At 33.8% G+C, this 21,966-nt stretch overlaps 1 protein-coding gene across 1 annotated transcript in view; it reads left to right on the plus strand.

Moving 5' to 3' along the window:
- LOC123557810 (multiple epidermal growth factor-like domains protein 10) overlaps positions 1 to 21,727 on the plus strand; it is a 42,360-nt gene extending 20,633 nt beyond the window's left edge. The window contains exons 11-31 of the mRNA XM_053544739.1: positions 894 to 1,034; positions 2,939 to 3,079; positions 3,402 to 3,542; positions 4,875 to 5,004; positions 5,698 to 5,900; positions 6,091 to 6,296; positions 6,509 to 6,596; positions 7,120 to 7,196; positions 7,749 to 7,785; positions 7,933 to 8,030; positions 8,457 to 8,582; positions 11,062 to 11,216; positions 11,698 to 11,833; positions 12,233 to 12,382; positions 12,883 to 13,000; positions 13,430 to 13,503; positions 14,233 to 14,361; positions 15,112 to 15,225; positions 16,562 to 16,722; positions 17,611 to 17,746; positions 18,446 to 21,727. Of these exons, the coding sequence (XP_053400714.1) occupies positions 894 to 1,034; positions 2,939 to 3,079; positions 3,402 to 3,542; positions 4,875 to 5,004; positions 5,698 to 5,900; positions 6,091 to 6,296; positions 6,509 to 6,596; positions 7,120 to 7,196; positions 7,749 to 7,785; positions 7,933 to 8,030; positions 8,457 to 8,582; positions 11,062 to 11,216; positions 11,698 to 11,833; positions 12,233 to 12,382; positions 12,883 to 13,000; positions 13,430 to 13,503; positions 14,233 to 14,361; positions 15,112 to 15,225; positions 16,562 to 16,722; positions 17,611 to 17,746; positions 18,446 to 18,517 (2,633 nt within the window). The 3' untranslated portion in view covers positions 18,518 to 21,727. The remainder of the gene's footprint in view (positions 1 to 893; positions 1,035 to 2,938; positions 3,080 to 3,401; positions 3,543 to 4,874; positions 5,005 to 5,697; positions 5,901 to 6,090; positions 6,297 to 6,508; positions 6,597 to 7,119; positions 7,197 to 7,748; positions 7,786 to 7,932; positions 8,031 to 8,456; positions 8,583 to 11,061; positions 11,217 to 11,697; positions 11,834 to 12,232; positions 12,383 to 12,882; positions 13,001 to 13,429; positions 13,504 to 14,232; positions 14,362 to 15,111; positions 15,226 to 16,561; positions 16,723 to 17,610; positions 17,747 to 18,445) is intronic.
- The last annotated feature ends 239 nt before the right edge of the window (positions 21,728 to 21,966 follow it).

A 21,966-nucleotide genomic window follows, 5' to 3' on the forward strand; every position in this document is an offset into this window, starting at 1 on the left:
ACGTCAAACATATAACATGCCTGCAGCCACACAAATGTATAGAAAATTGGTGAGAACCGAAGAGAGGCAGATCGTCTCAAATCCTTAAATTATAATTTAAGGGGCCGTATTCATTAAAAGCATCTTAAGTATAAGTTTTGACTTAAGTTGAAGATTTTACTTAAGTTTGTGGTGATTTCAGCTTAAGCCTAAGTAAAAAACTTAAGTACAAATGTACTATTCATACAAAAGCTTAAACTTAAGATACGTAAGAAATGACTTAAGTCAGAAAACAAAATGGCGTCGTGAGTACGATTAAAGTGTTGTTTTTCAGATAAAAGCACTTTAAACATAATTGTGCATGTTGTATCTGTCTGAAATTAATGTTGTGTTTTTAACGTTTTCGTCCACAATAAAAGCCAAGAATTACTTATTAAGTTGTTTTATGAATAAAACAAATATACTTAAGTAAAATAAATTTCCTACCTAAGTAATACTTAGGTAAATAATCAGTATCTTATACTTATACTTAAGATGCTTTATGAATACGGCCCCAGGTCTCAAAACTAAGTATGGTCCCCCATAGCCGAGATATTAAGGTCACTGACTTTGAATCACTTGCCCAGTCACCGGTGTGGGTTCGAAACCTCGATTGGATTTTGTAAAATAAACACTCACACTCATTCTTCATGTACAGCTAGCTTACGTGTGACATGTGGTTCTACATAGGTACTTGCCGATGCCTGAACAGATCATAGGGGCATAGAACAGACCTTCCAACAATCGAAAGCTGAAAATGTCGCCATGTGACCTAAATTGTGTCCGTGTGACTCTAGTAACACAAATGAGAATATGATGAAACTGTTGTGCAAAAACTGGTGTCATCCATGAAAAACCAAAAGTTGTCTTTTTAGAATGTGAACATGGAATGTATGGGAAGGAATGTGCATCCAACTGCAGTTCAAATTGTTTCAATGGTTCAGTATGTATGCACACAAACGGTTCCTGTATAAATGGATGCCATCCAGGATGGACTGGAAAGAACTGTATGAAAGGTAAATACTAATCCCCAATGATAACGTGATTCCCGCCAAAACGCGAGGACGAGTCCATTTCATGATAACTGATATAGTAACAATTCATGCACAATGCTTGCACATGACTTGATAAGTAAATATTAGTATTTGTTTCATTTTAGCTATCCGCAAAGTATACGGCAACAATTTAGCTCAGATCGGTAAAATGCAGATAACAATTGGATAGAAGCATATCGTTTTGTGAGTTCGAATCCTTATGAGGAATTTTTTCCAGATTTTGTTTTTGTTGTTTTTTCCTATTCGTTTTCATTTTTGTTCCCATTTTTTCGTTTCTTTCTTTGATGTTTTGTATTTTATATAACATAATTATATTATGTTCATTATTCGCTTAAGTACATGTATTTAATTAATGTCATCTTTGATATGATGTTAAACCTTTCTGATCTGTAATATCGGCAATAGATATTTCTCTGTCGTGTTGTCACAGAGCACATGAAGGATCTAAATTTTTCATGCAAAAAGGAATGAAAATTAAACGATGCTGAGTTTCGAACCCACATGGCAAAAAGATCTGTTTTACATGGAAGAGTATACTTTACGTCTGAGCTAATTTGTAATTGGTACTGAAACTAGAAATATTTTAACATGTTAGAAAAATGTTGAATCCCTATGATCCATTTTAATCTATTTATAGATTTGTTTGTAAATATCAAGTTATCGTTGGGGCATAGTAGATCCAGTAAAATGACTTTTCAAATATATAGCGTAATTTGCAACGTAAGATAAAATGAAGTGTCCTTCGGAACCGAGCTGTTATGATCATCGATGGTCTTGTGGTCTAGTGGTAACACGCTTGACAGTCAATCCAGAGGTCCGTGGTTTGAATCATGATCCAGGCACGGTTTCTGAGATGCTCTTGGGTGTCTCCCACCTCCATAAGAGGCCTGAACTGGTTCTTCCCAGGAAAGACGGCCTCGCGTGTATCGGTGCTATACACAAATAGAACCAGACTGTCTATTGGCAAATAGCTAAGCTAAGTTAGCCGGACAAGCCTGTATTTAAAAAATATTTATCTCTATCTGTTCTGGGGGCTTTATCTCACTTTGTCCCTCTGGTCAGAACGCTCTGTGTCTGTACAAGTAGAGGATGAATTTTTGCGCCCTGTGTGGCTGCGTTTGCTATAATAATGTAAAGCGCTTTTGAACGTGTTTATCATGAAAAGGGCGCTGTATAAATCTGGTATAATAATAATAAATAATGAAAAGCGCTTACACTTGTTCCCAATGTTTTTGGGACTTGCAAGAGGCTGAATTATGCCTTAAAGGGAATCAATGAAACCAGTTTATCGATTGTCGATTGTTTAAAACGCCATCACAAGAGTTCCTGTATTAAAATATGCAATAAATAGAACGCCATTTGCGATGAACTGCAACCATCTCTGAACATGTTATGATGTCATAATAGTATTATTATGTCTCCCACCCCACAGTGGTGTGGGAGACGTATTGATTTACTCGTGTCTGTGTGTGTGTATGTGTGTCTGTCTGTCACAAAGCTAGTCCGCACTCTAAGTCAAACATTTCTCATCCGATCTCACCAACAAACTTAAACAAAATGTGTTTGCCAATAAGTCACCAGGCACTTCGGAATTATGGCCCTTGAAACTTGTTTTTGATAATCAAAGCACTCAAAGTCTGATAAGGCAGTTGAGGTCTTGGTGCATGGTTGACTCATGTACTACTATTCAGATGATTAGGCAGTTGTGGGAGACATGCGCTTTTCTCAAAAGCAGCTCTAATTATTATAATGGAAGTAAATATAGATTATTCGCAACAAACCGAGCCTTCAACATTTTCGTTTTTGTTTTGTTGAGCGGCCTGTGGAGTTTCCACTTTTTCTATTTTATTGTATTTAATTCATAGAGTGCCCGGCTGGAACATACGGACTTGACTGTAGTTTAAACTGTAGTGACCATTGCTTGAACACCTCTTTATGTAACTCTGTAAACGGATATTGTTCGTTGGGATGTGAGCAAGGCTGGATAGGAAAAACATGTGATAGCAGTAACTTTTATTATAATTTGCTAGTAGATTGCAGTCAAATGTATGTTTTGGAACATTTTTTTTATATATCTTAATTTACAATTCATGTTTTGCGTACATTTTACTTTAAACTTAAACCTGTTCTTAATACTTCAGTTCTCAACTGAGTTATGTAGGCATCGTATAAGTAGATACATAACTATTTGGTTAATGTATATTAATACTTCGTTTCCAAATTTGATAGCAAAAGATATGCATGTATAATTAGACTTTTTGTTCTCTTTTCTCGCAAGCTCCATTTGTACTGTTTTATTAAAGGTAAAACTATGCATACTATTTTAAGCGTGCCCAAATGGAACGTACGGTAAAGAATGTTCCTCCAACTGCAGCACAAATTGTTTGAAAGGGTCAGTATGCTTACATACAAATGGTTCCTGTGAATCTGGATGCGCTCCAGGTTGGGTAGGAGAAACCTGTCAACAAGGTAAATTATTTATTGAAATAGTAAAACTATATATCAGATTTAAAGACGTGTATTTGTTGGTATTCACTCTGAAGATGCTGATTTACGTACTGAATATTTTAATATTGAACAAAAAATTCTACGACAAACGCCTAAATAGAACACTAAGCTTAGGCTGAATGACACACATGCTGTTATTAAGATATTTCTGTTGTACTTTTGTACATGTAGTAGAGATAGTACCTAAGTTTTTCAAATCATAGGTTTGAAGTTAAAAAGCTTTGAAATGAAGACAAATGTCCATATATTTCTCAAAAACAGAAATATAGACAATATTTTAACCAGAAGTGCGGAGTTATGAGCATTTAATATTTTCATGATAACGAAAATTTTGTGATCAAGGACATGTAACTCTTCTTGAACATGGAGAGCATAAACATCAAAGGGACATAATATAGTCAATATTTTCTAATGGGGTGCATTTGATTTAACATTCAACTTTGATCTGGATTGCTAAATACTGATCCATGATACTGTGTGCTAAAAATTTAGAACACCTGGAACAGTCTATTAACAGAAAAACTATACTTTAGCAGAATCTAAATAGTTAAGCTCTAACTGGGACTCGAACCCAGGACCTCTCACACCTAAGGCAGACACTCTACCACTTCCCTATAACAGCAGTAGCTAATAGCTATGCAGTTTAATTGCTGGATTACATTGCGTGGACTGGAACAATAATCGGTGAACTCCGGATTATCGGCGTGTTCGCTTTGTTACCTAACGGCATTTTTTGTGTAAAGAAAAATATAATCTAATGCTGCCAACGTCATAATTGGTCAAATCTGCCCAAATTTCTCTGACGGGTTGTTCAGAGTATGAACTTACTAACTGGCAGTACCAGTGAAATATTACTTACGCTGAATATTTTATATTTGCCCTTTTTGCAGCTGCCGAACGGCAAAGACGATAAGATTTGTCCAAATATAAGTAATTATTTTACCAGTTTTGAGAGAATTTCAGTTAATGGGAAATTACAGTTACAAACTAAATACCTTTCTGCAACACATGGAGTCATTAGCATTCATTGTCAATCAGTATTATGACTAAGATCGACTGTCATTCATTCATTTCAAAGTTTCATAGACAGAGTCCGTTGTTTACTTTTTTATCGTAACCGGTGCACTTGTAAAAATCACTTTAGTTTGAAAAATCAAAGTATGCGAAGAGCTATGGTACGGTCTCTACATGTAGGTTCATACAGAAAATACATGTTAATGTAAAAATACATCTTTTTAAGTATAAAGTAATAAGATTGTAAATACTCATTTAAAAACCTCGTTTTATTTAAAGTTGAGAAACAAGTTGTAGTGGAAGGTGTCACAGAAGGAGTTTCTGCAGCTATTATTGCGGTTGTGGTTATTGTGATAGTAACTGTGATACTTGCAGTATTTTACATGAAGAGGAATACATTAGTTGAAAAGCAAGTATAAATTGTACTCTGATCTTAACAATTGCAAAACTATGAACTTGTGTGGTTGTATTTCAGTTTATAGTTGTGTTCTTTTTTATATTTTACAGGTTGAACCTTGATTTAGAATTTCATGTCTCAATATCATTTCCATTTGGTGTATTTAACAAGCCTTTACATTTATATCAAACTACTTTTGCGTCTCATTTGCTACATTTGCACAAATTTCAATATATTATTAAATTAGGGGACATCACAGTTTGTGGTTTGGCCATTATATAGGGATATGAATTCATGGATTTCAACCCTCAAACAAAAAAAAACGAATATTAATTGCACACGTACATGTTCTTTGGGATTTCAACAAAATTTAGTTCCACAAGATATCAATACATCACAGTGTTTTTAATTGAACTCTGTACAAGAATATATTATCGCACTAATCTGATTGAACTGTGTACATGTAAAATATGGTAAATAAGCAATATTAACCAGGCATCCGCCTTTGAAGACAATGTTATATATGAAGACTTAGGAAACATAGTTAGATTGTGAATTATGTAGTACATGTAAATTAGGTATTATGTATTTATTCTAAGAAATACAAACGGTATTTACAGATTGGTCCATAAATATATACATAATATCTAGGCATTCAGAGTATTTCATTGAAATAAGCGTTCTAATATTTCTTTTTCATCTTAGATTCCATTCACTTCAAGTCTTGTATCACAGTCAACAAAAACGAGATGAAAACTCCTTTCATAATGAGATGTTCATGCACGAACATGCTGAAATAGAAGGCTTTGCTTCCGGCTATGGTGAACTGATGACTGCTCAAAACACTGACCCAACGTATGCTAATACATCATTGGCAGATGCAGACAGTCAGCTGAAAAGAGTGAAAGGTATTTTGATCAGCCCATGCGCAATATCACGTAAATAGCTGTTGTAGAATTATGTAATATAAAATATATAAATACGCACGTATTAGATACCTAAAAGTCCCTATTTTGGATACATATCCATTATTACATCTATAACTGTACTAAATAGACGACCAAACATATTAAGAATTCTAAGATTGTTTTTCAAAAGGTAAAGACACCATTTCTTCGAGCAGACATCCGGGAGGTAATTCGTGCAGTGCCAAACAAACAAAGTGGTTTACAGGTCAAAATGACATGGAATATTACAATATCACGCCTATGAGGCGGACGGCGAATACAATTTATTTATCAGACCTGGAACAGTTTATGAAGGAAAAGTGTCTGATCGAAGGATATTTTCAATCTCAATTTGAGGTAAATATAATTGAATTCTTATGTAATACGGAATATATTAAATAAGAATTGCTTGTAATGTGTATACATTATTTATGAAAATTGTCCATACCACTGGGCCCCAGATGATGGTCCCAGATAACTGACATACTTTTACATGATCTTGTGTCAGTCTTTGTAATACCTTTAGTCCTCAGCTTTTTAAATAACTTTGATCATCTGTTTTTTAACAGACTATAGCTACGGGATTTCTTTATCCAACAACTGTTGCTTTAAAGCAAAGGAACTTACATAAAAACAGATTCAAGAAGATGTATCCATGTAAGTCAGTTTTATTTGTAATAAGACATTTAAACGTAATTTTAGTTAATCAATGGCATATGAATTATTTCAAAAAGCTGATTTTTTTTTTTAAATTCTGTACATATGTCAAATACATCTGATTCAGATCAGTACCTTACTGTGGATGAAATATCAATACCATTTCTATCAGGTTTGCCATTGAAAGGAATTGTAGAAAAGTATTTGCAAATAGAATATGCGATATACTGTTTATACTTGTATCAAATATAGATATAAGCAGATATGATATATTATATGTGTATCAACATCCAGCAAGGGTTCGACTTTAGGTACTTAAAATCACTCCCCAGCAAAATTTTAAAACTTTTTCGATGCAGTAATATTCTGGTTTTACATTACACATTCACCCTTTAAAACTATATACAAGTGTTCTAGATTTTTTAATTCATATTGATATTGTTGTACACAGATAACATTGTGGGGATGCAACCTCCCCACAGTCGAAACCCTTTTGATTGCTTTATAACTTTTATGACCGTAGATGATCACTCTCGCGTAAAGCTGAAAGTACTACCAGGACAACCTGACTCCGACTATATAAATGCCAGCTTCATAAAGGTATGCATTATTTATTTTTGTATGATTTTGTACTTGGTACAGATGGAATAATACCACCATTCTTGTAAGGTGTTGTTAAAATTCCTTTGTTTTTTCTGTCTATATTGTAATAATTGCTCTAACGCTCTATGACTGTTCTTGTTTACTGAATTTAATCTATGTACCATAAGAAAAAACTTGCAAAGAGTTTGTTTATTTAACCGAAATGGTGACACGTTTGGCTTTAAATCTTGTCAAGTGGCGCTTGAATGAGATTTTAGCTTAAGGTTATATGCCTAATTATTGCTCACGTGTCTCTTTCTGTCCAACGAAATGAGATAGATTTGACATCGGCTCCGGTATAAGCATAGCTACGGCATAAATAGAAAATCTATTTACTAAACTATTTTGTTTTCCTTTAAGGAGTCTGTAAGTAAAGTTTTATGTGTATACATTATATTCCAATGGCGGTTGGAGATTTAGATTTTTAAATCATTTAACAGAAGTTTCTTTTCATTTTTATACTATCTGCATATGCATGTGTTAAACGATGTAAAATATTTGTCGTTTCAGGGTCAAAGGAAAGACCAGGCATACATTGCTGCACAAGGTAATTATAACACTTTTAATAAACGAAGCAGTAAAGCAATCAATTACATGTACTCTGTTTGAATGTTATATCAACTTGTTAAACGAATTTTGTATTAACTTTCATAGTAATAATACTTATTTGTTTTGTTGTTGTTTTAATAATTAGGCCCTGTGAGTGAAAACGTCAATGAATTTTGGAGAATGATATGGGAGATTGACGTTAGGACTGTGATTATTGTAACTAACTTTGCAGAGAATGGAAAGGTACAATTTAATCTGAACACAAACTGAATCAAGAAAATGATATGTATAAGTTAAGAAATTTTGCTGATTTGTCTGATTTATTATAACTCTTAACTTATTCAACAATGGCGAATGCTAAGGTTTTCATAAGATTTATAACACTTAATCCATTTTCTTGAAGTATTATACATGTACCAGCTAAATTGAGGAAGGGTGTGTGTCTGCCTGAATAATTTCCGGTGGAGCTGAAAAGGGTCTTGTGTTATCTGTAAAGTCACCTGTTGTGTCAATACAATTTCAAAGACAACAAAACAAACATATTAACCCTGTGTACATGATTGATTGAAACCCTACCTCAAATTTCGAATTATATTTGATTATTAAATTAACGTCAATTTAACTACGTAATATACGAGTTCCCGTTTTAACATGTTTAAACAATTGCAGATGAAATGCATTCAATATTGGGAAAATAAGGATGAGGCCGTGATATATGGTCAGATAAATGTAACATTGAAAACTGAAAAGATATTTGCTGAATTTACCATCAGAGAATTCAGTGTCTTCCACCAGGTTTGTTGCTATGATGTTTTTTGAGAGTATTCAGACTTTATTTTATAAGTAGTTTATGCCTGTAATAAGTGTATTCTTTTCAGTGGTACAGTATCTATTCACTGTCATATGACTAAAAATATATCATGGTTCCTTTTCTTATTAGTCCCCTACTGGTTGAAAACCAGTTTCGGGGCCTATAGGAATGCGCTTTTCCGTCATTCCGTCTTTCCGTCATTCTGTCATTCCGTCATTCCGTCCGTCCGCAATTTCGTGTCCGGTCCATAACTCTTTTATCCATGAAGGGATTTTATCATTACTTGGTACAAATGTTCCCCATGATGAGATGACGTGTCATGCGCAAAACCCGGACCCCTAGCTTAAAGGTCAAGGTCACAATTGGAGGTCAAAGGTCAACAGGGCTTTTTTCCTGTCCGGTCCATAGCTCTCCCATCCATGAAGGGATTTTAATATCACTTGGCACAATTGTACCTCATAATAAGATGATGTGTCATGCACAACTTTCAGACCCCTAGCTCAAAGGTCAAGGTCACACTTAGTAGTCAAATGTTAACATGGCATGAACAGGGTCTGTTTCGTGTCCGGTCCATAACTCTTTCATCCATAAAGGGATTTTAATATCACTCGACACAAATGTTCCCCATGATGAGACGACGTGTCTTGCGCAAAACCCTCACCCCTGACACAAAGGTCAAGGTCACAATTGGAGGTCAAAGGTCAACAGGGCTTTTTTCCTGTCCGGTCCATAACTCTCTCATCCATGAAGGGATTTTAATATCAATTTGCACAGTTGTACGTCATAATAAGACGATGTGTCATGCACATCTTTCACAACCCCTAGCTCAAAGGTCAAGGTCACACTTAGTAGTCAGATATTAACATGGCATGAACAGGGTCTGTTTCGTGTCCGGTCCATAACTCTGTCATTCATTAAGGGATTTCAATGTAACTTGGCACAGATTTTCTCCATGATGAGACAACGTGTCATGCGCAAATCCCGGAGCCCTTGCTCAAAGGTTAAGGTCACAATTAGGGGTCAAAGGGCAATAGGGCTTTTTTCCTGTCCGGTCCATAACTCTGCCATCAATGAAGGGATTTTGATATTACTTGGCACAAATGTTCCCAATGATGAGACAACGTGTCGTGCGCTAAACCGGGACCCCTAGCTCAAAGGTCAAGGTCACAATTGGAGGCCAAAAGTCAATAGGGTTTTTTTCCTGTCCGGTCCAGAACTCTGTCATCCATCAATATACTTACAGTATAACTTGGCATAAATGTTCCCCATGATGAGACGACGTGTCATGCTTAACACCCAGAACCCTAGCTTAAAGGTCAAGGTCACAATTTGAGATCAAAGGTCAATCGGATTTTTTTCCTGTCGGGTCTGTAACTTCATGATGCAAAACAGGATTTAAATACCAGTTGGCACATTACCCTGGATGAGACAACATGTTGTGCGCAAAGCCCGGGCCCTAGGTCTAAGGTCAAGGTCATACTTAGAGGTCAAAGGTCAAATTCTAGAATGACTTTGTCTGGAGCATTTCTTCTTTATGCATGGAGGGATTTTAATGTAACTTGGCACAAATGTTTACCACCATGAGACGAATTGTCTTGCGCCAGAACCAGGTCCCTAGGTCTAAGCTCAAGGTCATACTTAGAGGTCAAAAGTTAAATTTAAAGATGACTTTGTCCGGACCATTTCTTCTTCATGCATGGAGAGATTTTGATGTAACTTGGCACAAATGTTCACCACCATGACGCACACTTTTTTAGAATTACGTCCATTTGATGTTACTATAAATAGATTATATTGTAACTTCTTTATTACTGGCCGTAGGGAAAATTCGAGACCACTTTTCTGTGGTACAACATGCATGTTACATCCAATATTTAGGTGTATTTTGATCTATCTCTACTTGGTAAAGATTTTCTTTTGGACTTACATTATATAGATTTTTTTTTTAGGATTAATTTCACTTTGTTGTTACTATAAATAACTTTTATGATTACTTTTTGTATAATTGGCCAGAAAAATTCCAAATGAAAACAACTGTACGTTTCTATATATGCAAATTTTAATCCAAGTGCTTTGTTATATTATATTGTATATATAGTACAATATTGTTTATACATCATTGACAGATATCAGTTCATTATGTTATACTGCAGTAGAGAAAATTAGGTGCCTTCCAGTAGGGGACTTTGTATTGCATGGCAATACTTCATTCACTTGTTGTCAAAGAAGTTTCTTAAAAATGTTATATATTTAGTTCGACTTTGATGAAAATAAATGATCATTATTCTTTGTTTTACATCAACTTTTATTTTTTGAACATCATGTTGTTATACTTTTTAGGTATTTTTGGATCGTGGAATGCATATAGTAAATATGTGTATTAGACTAATCATACCTGAAATTGTTGTGGCATTTGTTTCATGCAATAGCGATACATTTAGATTTTTGTGTTTTTCTATGAAGGAAGACGTGCTGATGAAACGAGATATTACTCAGTTCCATTTCACAGCTTGGCCAGACAAAAGTGTTCCAAAAACAATTCCAAGTTTGTTGCATTTTTGGCGAAAAGTGAGACAAAATGATGAAAATAAAGCACGTACATGGCTCATTCATTGCAGGTAATTTTATGTCAATATTATCAAGTGACATATATAGTATCGTTCTACTTCCATGTATAATATATGTAAAATTGAAGTAATTCTGAAACAGCAGAATTAACTTGAAAAAGTTTTAGCTTTATATATTTTTACCTAGAAGTTTGCATGATATTAGCAGTGGACATATTGTGGCTTTGTGAGCATATTTCTAGAAAAATAGCTTAAACAATGTCCTGTTACAAACGCGTTTGGATCCAATCACAACCGATATTATGTTTTACACATCGGTAAGAACCCTAGACGTCTTTGTCTAATAAGTAAAGAGAATTAAAACTACCATATCTAATGCTGTTTAATAATGCATCTTTTATCATCGTAAACTGTTGTCGATATCATCTACTGGTCAGTTCGTACCAATATTTCTTGATCCAACTCCGTTGTTTGTTTATTAATTATTAAACACCTTACTAGTATACATCATTATGATATTCAATATTTTTAGTGCTGGAGTTGGCCGTACTGGTACATTTATTGCCCTGGATATATTGTTTGAACAAGCAGAACAGATGGGATTCATTGATGTGTACCAGTGCGTCAAAGATTTGCGAGAACAACGAGTTAATCTAGTCCAAACACATGTAAACATAAATTGTTTTTAAATAAAACTTACAAATTTAAAGCATTAACATATTTGTATGATCTGTTTAAAGACAAAGCTCGAGGTGTTTCATTTTTGAAACAAAAATCAATCTTTTCAAGTGAATTGTAACCCTTTGTTGTTGTATAAAAGAGTGTAATGTAATGAATATGATAAAAAAGAAACAAATTTGTTCCTGATAAATATGAAATGGAGTGGAGATAATATTTTTCAATAGTTCAGTTGCTATAAAAACATCACTGATGTCAAGAGATTTTACAAACAACTGACGTTGTATCAAAAAGTGTTTTTTCTTTCTATTAAAACCCTTCATCGTTTATTACGAAGATTGTTGTAGGGGTGTATTGGAAACCTATTGCCTTTTTTAATTACTTATTAGGAACAGTATGTATGCCTCTACAAGGTAATGCTAGAACTATTCTGCCTACCTTTCAAGCCGGTAAATGTAGATGTATTCATGACAAAGTACCATCAGCTATTAGAGAAAGACAACAAGTCAAAAAAGTTAAAATTACTATTGGAGTACGAGGTAAATTACTTGTATAACCCTTTCTGTACAGTCCATTGAAGCAAGTGTTTAAATACATCAACACGCAGGTAAAACTGTGTAAAATTTGTTAGTCTAGTATTTTCTCAGGTATATAATGCTGCTTGTCACGGAATAGCGATTTACCCAAGCCATTCAATTTCATTGAAGATAATTGATTTCTTTTAGTGTAATATCAAAATTTATTTCGTCCTCTGAACACTATATTCATTATTTGTACGAGTGACAAATATGTTCACGCCTGAATGATATTTTAATCAAACAATCTTTCTTTTTATCTAATGTTTCAACTAAATTCTACCCATTTTGTTGTTTCTTACCGGTGACAATACTAGATACATTTCGCTTATATATTCAAAACCTTTAATACACTTTAATATTACATTTTATTATTTAATATTTAAGATTTTTAAATTACATTTAATATATTGGTAAATAGTTACGTAGTGATAAAATCTGATCATTCAAAACATATTTTACAGTCATTAGAAAATGCCAAGATATGGCTGAAAGCAAATAACAGAAGACGCGAAAGCAGAGAAGAACCGACGGACAAACTGACCAAAAAGAACACGTTCGGATATATCGACAATATTGAAAGTAATACTTTCTAGCCTTTTACTTTTTAATTCTGTCTTTGTTGTTGATATTGACCTTTGGTATATAGTCAATTTGATAAACTCTAACCGAATCTATATGACAATCCATCGGAAGCTAAAACGTAACCAAGCAACAAAACAATAGCAGACTCAGTTGGACTAAGTCTATTCATGAGAGGTAATATAATGTGCAAAGCCCTTCATATCACCTAGTACCTGTCCAGGTGGTGGAAAGTCTTTTATTCAGAAATTGAATAGCTACATGAACGAAAGTGTTAATATATTTTTTAATGCATTCTACATTGGCCTGCGTTCTTTTTACACATCTTAGTATACTCGCAATATAACCCAATAGTGTCACACAAAGCCGCGGTTAAAGCTTATTAATACAATACTCGTTGTAAGGACTTTATTTTTAAATACATTGCAGGTGGTGAATTTAGGCCCATTTTATCAACGTATGTGCCTGGCTGTACAAACTCTATAAAAGCTGTCTATGTACCGGTAGGTTGTCTCTGCAGATACGCCATAGTCGTTTTAAACTGTTCAATCTTTTACGCAAGTATATCACACAATGATTTATGCTTTAGATTTCCTGATTCTTAATATTTCGGAGAAAGAGAATTTCTTGGCCCCCAGTTTTCAAATGTTGTGTATTATTTCATGTACAGGATAGTACCACCGACCTTCTGAAAGCATTTGTTTATAGACGTCACATCGTCATATTGTCGGTGGCGTAACGATATAGCTGTTGCAATAGCTATTGTTACCAGACGAGTTCTTCCTGTTATATTAGATTTAAAACAACTCTGAAACAGAAATCAAATCTAAGACAATTTTAAACTTTTAGAGGTTTTGGAAGATTTTATTCGGTCATAAATTATGTATTTTTGTTAAAGCGCACAACAGTGCGTTTTTGATAAAAGTCAATGTAATTCATATCCTTTGTACCGATTTAATACCATATTGATATAAAATATCTTTTAGGCAATCGCTGAACACCATCACGGCGTCTGTTTTTTGCACAATATTTTTGCACCGAAGCGTTCTCTAAGTGATGATGATCAGTAACTTTGGTAAATACGTTTACAGGTGTTAACTTATAAATTGTGTATTGGAAAGTGTTAATTGATGTCAAACTTGATTAAAACACAAAAACTGGACAACAAAAGGTCTAAATAGGGATCAAAATCTAAAATTGCAAACAACTGATAATTTCATTTCTACTTATAGAGCTATTTCGACCTACATGAGTATATCATCGTACAGTGTCATCCTCAATATAAAATGGAAACATGTCGCCTGATTATCGAGAAGGACGTAGGTCTTGTTGTTACATTTCCCACAGACATAAAAACTACCGTGAGTTTTCGTTTTATGTTTTACGCATCCCCTACCTGCACCTATATGTTAAATTGTTTATATTAAAGATAAAAGACACCTTGTTGATAGGCAATAGAACTCGTTGGCGGCTATGTTTTTCAGTCATGGTGTCAATTTACAAGATGACCTGCTTTCCTGTGGTTAAATTAGGTTGCGTTTGCTATACTGAGTTCTTCAAAAGAAGATGATACCCGTACCTTTTTTTGTATTTTGTAAAGTAAATCTGTAAAACTGCAGATGAACGCTTTGAATTATGTCTGAGCTATGTACAATTAAATGACAATAGATTGTAAAAATGCAAGATATAAGAAGCACACAAACAAAAGAGCAATATTTGCTGTGTGTCATTTCTACAATTGCAGTTCTTTATGGGAACAGTTTAGCAGTTCTGGACTTTTAAACACAATGTATAAAAAGTTTTTTGTTCCCATTCCTGTATCTTTTATATACGAAGTATGTAGCATGTGTTTGTTGAAGGTGCTGGCCAGTACAGTTTCTTTTTTGTTGCTCCCCAAGAGGGCGTGGAGAGTGACATTTCTATCACCGTCGTGTTGGGTAATCTGTGTTTTTTCTCACTTTTTCTGTTTCGTCACGGTGTGTGACCCTTGCTATATTTATTGTGTTCCTTTTTATCATATGTATCTATAAACATGATAACTAGTAAACATATTAGCTGGTATGTTAAAAAATATTAGATCATTTTGTTCATATAAACTGATTTCATTAAAGGCTTTCTTCGAGCTTTCTGCTTCGGAAAACGACCCGTTTGTTGTGCTCTGCCAGTCACAGATACAAACAGGAGAATACACAATTAAAGACCATGTTTTACAGAGTCCAAACAAGGTACAATATATAGATAAAAAGTCACACATTTTCTCTTAAAGGTATCCCATCCCCATCTTGTACTAACATATTTTACCTTTAAATATTGATTCAGATGTAGAAAACCTCATCAAGTGTATTTAACTTTACTAAATATGTAAATTAATTATGTATGTAGAATAACATTGATATCGAAATGCCGTTTAGTAAGAAAACTGGTTTATTACGTAAAAACAAATTATGCTGGGTGTTACTACACATGAACACAGTTTGTACTATTTTAATCATAATGGAAAGTACTGTTAGTATACATGAACTTATTAATTTTAAGTTTAAATAAACTGTATGTAGTAATTGTTTCTATTCTTAGAACTAATTTATTTATTTGGGTCTAGTATACTTTTAATCATAGAATTCAGCTTTAGCTAGTGGTAAAACACGCGGGATGGGTGTTACACATTTTACTACTGTTCATGAGCAGATTCAATCAAACTGTCTCAGCTTTTCTTTTCTTTGCTGCAGACTATGCTTCCGAATAAGTTGATTCAGATTTGACTTGCTACATTGATATTAGTATGCTTCAATAGTATAGATTCCTTTAGTATGATTGCAAGTCTTGAAAAGCTTCCTGAATGACACAGCTGATGAATGTTTTAATTTAAAATCAGCATATTTTATTATACTACTGGCTCTGAACCCGCCCGCTTATAAAGTGAAACAAACATATTAGATAATCACTTACATTGTAAAAATAAAAAAAACTGGTGTTATACCATTCCTCCAGTAATCACAGAGTAATCAAAAGTAATTATAATTTCAGTAGAACATTCACTGTAATTGATTAAATTTCGTTACATGTAATCAGGTTGATTTGAGTAATCAAATACATTTGAAAACTTGTATTTAAGTAATCAATTACCGGTGATTACACTTACTGTATTCGATTACCCCAAGCCTGCCTGATTAAATGCTATATAGTACAGAAAATAATTGATGTCAGTGTGCGTAAACCGTTTATACGAAATGAAAAACCCGCCCGCTTAGCTCAATAGGGAGAGCGCAGATCTACGGATCTCGGGGTCGCGAGTTCAATCACCGGACAGGGCGTACGTTCTCCGTGACGATTTGATAAAAGACATTGTATCTGACATAATTCGTCCTACATCTCGGATTCATATGGGGAAGTTGAACAGGTTTCTACTGGTACAGAATCCAGAAACACCGGTTAGGTTAACTGCCCGTCGTTACATAACTGAAATACTGTTGAAAAACGGCGTTAAACCTAAAACAAATAAATTACTGGCTCTGATAACTTGAATCTTTATTTGAAAGATCCTTCTTTCGTCCATCATTTCAGAAACATTGTTTCAAAGAAATTGTTTTCGAATGTTGGTCGTCAAAGAGTATTGTACCAGACAGCCCTCAATCAATGCTAAATTTAGCCACAGAAATAAACCTTCAAGGGCAACAAGTATCGGACTTACCTCACGGAAGAAAGTATATTCTTTTCCAATGCTCGTGAGTATTCCTTATTTCTTTTAATAATTACGTGAATATATTTAATTCAACTTTGCTGAACGTAATTTTATTATACATTGTTTTCTAGATAGATTATGACGTGTGAATTTTGAATGTATGTGCATACAAAAAAGAGATAAAAAAATAACACTAACTATATGACAGCATTCAAAGTTTATTTGCATAGTTGTTTAAAATTCGAAAATCTGTTTGAATATCCTCAGTGCCATAATACTTCTAATTGTCAGTTATATGAAAAAAAAAATGATTAGTTACTAGAGAGAATGAACTTAGTTTGATGCCATATCTTGATTCGCAGAGGTTTCAAAATTTCTTCAAATTTCTTTTATGAATGTATATAAGATAGATTCTGTGTTTAATTATTACTATTTTTGCTTTTAGTGATGTTTAGTGTTATTTTTCTCTTTTAGATTCATACTGACGATTGTAATTTTAAGTTGTATTTTCATACCAACGTAGTGCTTTTACCAAGCGGTTTATAGAAATTTTCAGTTGATGCTTTCACGAAGTAAACGTATTTTAAAAATACGTTAATTGATATCATTGCTTAATCTTAGCAATGGTGTAGAGATATAAGAAGTTTCTCACGTAAGCGTATTGAAATGAATGTACTTAGAAACAATGAATAAATGAAAGTTTAGTAAGTAAGCAAAGGTTTGCCGTTTATACAAAGCGATTTGGTTGATCGCCCCAGCTTAGAGTTCGATTTTGTTTGAGTTTGATCTTTTTAAAATAGCAATCGTTTAGATAGTGATTGTTTAGTGAAGATTTATCAATATTGTAAAACAAGAATAAACTTACTATATATAATAGTTAATTAGTGACTTTACCCCTAATAGTTTGTATGTATTCAATGTTGTAAACTAGGAACGGCGTTGACAGATCAGGGTTGGTGGCTGTGTTATTGAATGTGTTGAATCGAACACGTTTCGATAATGAAGTGTCGATCCCACAGGTCATACAAAGATTAAGGCACAACAGAAGAGAAATTATACCAAATTTTGTAAGTATAAGATGAAAAAGGTGCTATGTATGTGAATATCAGTGACGGCCATTTATCATATACGCTAGTCAACGATTTCATACATCAACGGTCAGGTGCAGTGTCGCTTCTTCTCCTTAACTACTGGTCCTTTCATAAAATAAATTACCAGAAATGTTTACTGGACGGCCGACTTCCAGAGTGTACACATTATTGATTATTGATTTATTTTCTCCTTATAGTATGTTTATAGTGGATACGTTAAAAGTCTTCTTGTCAGAAACTTCTGGCACATTGGGATAACTTTTCATAAACGAGCCTCTACCAAGACGTTTAGATTCATGATTCCGTTTTGTCAAAGAAACATGACCGCTAGAAGACGTTGTTGAAACCTCTCCTTAACCAGTGGTTCGATTTTTAAACAGTAAAACAGAAATGGTCATTAGCATTAGGTGCTAAATGTCAAAAGTCATCCTGATTTGTCAGACAAAAACAAGAATGCCAGTGATGATTTAATTTGTACTTTATGGCTATATAACAAAACTTTGTAAATGTTCTTCTCTCAATCTACAGGCCAGTGTTCAAAGTAATTTGAAATACATGTTTCTTCTTATACCTATTTCAGTTGTGAACCTGTGACAAATGGTATAGTGTCAACATGGCCTCATGTTGTTTGTGGGATAACATTTTAGATGTGAAAGAACAATATTTTTATTTCAGAAACAATACAAGTTCTGTTATGACGTGTTGTGCTGTCACCTGGAAAGCAACGCCACATATGCGAATGTGTAATACATTTACACGATTGCATGAACTTACAATGAACTGCGAATCGCAAAACAAAACTGATATGAGCACTTACATTGATGGTGTCCATGGCTGTCGGCCGAATACTTAGATTTCGATACAAGTACTTGTACACGTATGTGTTGAATACCCGTGCGCCTGTGAGTTAACTGATTTGTTCGTTACAAATAGAGTACACGTGCGCGTTCAAGTATGAAATCGCAAATGTTTCTGAACATGTACCTTGCAATGTCAACTTTTTGATGAAATATAGCAATACATTGTACATAATTGTATACAATCTGCTTATGAATATATTTTTAGGAAAGGTTTATCACATTTCTCGGGAATTAATTTTAGTTTGGAATAAGTCACATTTTAAAGAGATACAAATACTATGACCCGGATCAATTCTTATCAACAAATTAACAATAGAACTCGAATCTAAACACATCATAACAGAAAAGAAAAGAAAAATGTTTGATCGACTTTAGTAGTGTGCTCCTTATTTATACACTTAAAAAAATTCAAGTTCAAAACTATATATTCTAAACAAAATAATACATACACATTTAAACAAAGTAAAGAAGGAATTAGGTATATATTGATATAGTCTATACAAAATTATGTAATGCATACAAATTAGTATTTTAAAGCAAAGAAGATACAGGAATATATCAAGTGTCGCATATTATATAATGTCATTTTCAATATTAAAGTTGTGTAAAAGGTTTGTTCCTATTTTAACTCTTAAAGGCACTCGCTACAGTTTTTCCGGACGGGTTGATATTTACCCCAACACCGTGCCAATTTGGTTTCGATGTAGCTCACTGCAGTGTTGGTGCGGTCTTCTGCGCATGCCCGGAAGTGATTATCTAATGTCGCGTACGGCAAAAAATCGCAAATTATTGTATGTTCGCATGCATTTAATGTACAAAATGTATAATATGCTGAGTAAAGGTTAGGGTAAGTATCACCATGGTTACAAAATATATACATTTAAAGTACTTTTAGTTCAGATTGCTTCAATCCGACATATCGAGGGCTGACCGGGAAACTATTGTATCTGACATTTTGACCAAAAATGGTTTTATTGCATTTTCTTAAGCCTTTTATTGTCATACATCTACTGCAAAAATATTATAAAAACTTTCCAATAATTTCTTGTTCTTTTTTTAATAATGTGAAAATATTGTATCTGCAACCATCAACTTCTTAAAAGTTCTTTGACCGGGAAACTATTGTATCTGCCTCCTAAGCACATGCAATAGTTTCCCGGTAACTTTTCCTGTTACAGTCTCAATTTGAAAAAACATTATTTGTGACATTATGGTCTGTAATTTAAACACCAAACAAGGAGAAAACTTGTTACTGTTGTTCAGGTTTTATGTGAATATTAAAGAACTAAAATAAATAATAGTTTACATTAACATTTTCACATAATGTGATACAGATACAATAGTTTCACGGTAACTGCAAACACACTGGTTATGAAATAAAATGTTGTATGTGCAAACTTGTATGGTGGTGTCAGGTCTTGATTTACTTAGAACAAGTGAATCCTTCATGCAAACAGTGAAGTCCCTAATCATACGTCACATTCTGTTGCGTCTGAGGTTGGTCTTCAGCGTTTGCCAAAGTCCTCACTCGCAGATTGCTAGGCATGAATTGTTTAAACAAAACCTGTCCAGAAATGTTTGTGAGGTGACCCTCTACCAAGATGCTTCTACCAAGATATTTCAAGCTGTTCTTAAAATCACTTCTTTTACATACACTTATGTAGGAAAAGATTTGAAAATATTATCTAGTCTAAAATCAAGAAGCCAAGAGCTTTAATATACATTTGGTAAATTGGTATCACTGAGGTGAGAGTTTCACGACTCTGTAGATCCTCATGTTATTTTTATTGTTGGAAAATTGTTACAATTTTTTCAGAAAGAACTCGGCTTGTAAGCTTCAAAGCCAATTTCCCCCAAAAAAATTAATGCTGAATACTATTACATAATTGAGCCATGTCATGCAAAAAAGTGTCTTCATGACTGAGTAAATTTCTGTCAAGACTTTTCTGTGCTTTTAGTTTGTTGAAATAGGATCAGAAAATTGCTTCTTGAAAAAGTTTAATAGGTCTTTTGTTACTTAGCAAACAGTGTGGGCCCTGATCAGACTGATCTGGGCCCACAGTGTTTGCAAAGTCCTAAAGATTACCAAAGGCAGTTGTTAGTGTGACGTGGCTCTATTATAACCATGTTAATTCATACAGTCATGGCTTACACTTTAATGGCTATGGACTTAATTTTGTACATACTTTTATGAAAATATAGAAGACGGAGTTAGCCATATGTCATTCTGTTATGTGACATAATGGCTTATCTTGTTGCTTTTTCTTGTCCTTTACTTTTGAAAATGGCAGCATGACCAAATTAGGTCAATGATGCATTACCTTAGTTTCCTTTGTGACTCCTCTCGGATTATGCTGTTCTGTCACATGGGAGGGTTGTATGCTTCGGAGAGGGTAAGGACATGACAAAATGCCTAAGTTTTTATTTATTTATTGCACATGCGTGTGGTCATGTGCTTGCTTTCTGGCTTTTCATTTTGCTGTCTGTCATTTTTGAAATTTTAGCCTCAAATATTGATAAAGGTGATTAAGTTATTGTAATAAACTGAAGTTCTGTTAAAAACATCTTGTCGATTTTGTCCTTTTTTATTTGTACTATAACGATTTAAATTTTTGAGTGTATATGAATACCTTTGTCCAAAAAAGAAAAAGAGACAGTGTCATGTAGAAATCTCTGTTTTCAGCAATTTTTTAAAATGATTCTTGATAATATTCTGTCTTTACCAAAGTTTCACTATACTACTGTAGCTGGAACACAGGTGATACAGAGAACAAAATCACATATTAAATTGTTCACATAAAGGTAAATTAGGCCTTAATTTTTTTTTGTTTTCGGTAGCATGCACAAAATAAATTAGGGTAGGTAGGTTGGAAAATGTTTTTTGTTTGTTTAAAATTATTGAGACTTTTCGGAAATTATTTTTATGTCAAGAAATGAATACAAATAAGGAGGTTATGTCTTTAGAGCACCAATAAGTTCCTTTCTAACATCAATGACAATGTTTAAAGCATAAAAAGTGCAGTTCTGCATTTTTTATTAAATATTTGAAAAAAAAATTCGTTAAGGCCATAAAAACATTAAAATTTTAGGGTCGGACCAACCATTTTGGGTAGGTCGGAATACTGTAAACAAACAATGGAAACAAACAATTTTTTTATGCCTTACCCAGTCACTTCAAAAGCAACAGAACTCTGTAAACATGCCACTGCACATCAATGTTGGCTATAAGTTAAAACACAAAAGTGCTGTACCATTACTGAAATAATGACAGTGGAATTCACGGACTGTCCTGAAAAATTAAGTTCTTGTTGAATATTTGGGAGGGGTGAAAACGGT

The sequence above is a fragment of the Mercenaria mercenaria genome, chromosome 5 (genome assembly GCF_021730395.1).
Source record: "Mercenaria mercenaria strain notata chromosome 5, MADL_Memer_1, whole genome shotgun sequence".
Lineage (NCBI taxonomy): Eukaryota > Metazoa > Mollusca > Bivalvia > Venerida > Veneridae > Mercenaria > Mercenaria mercenaria.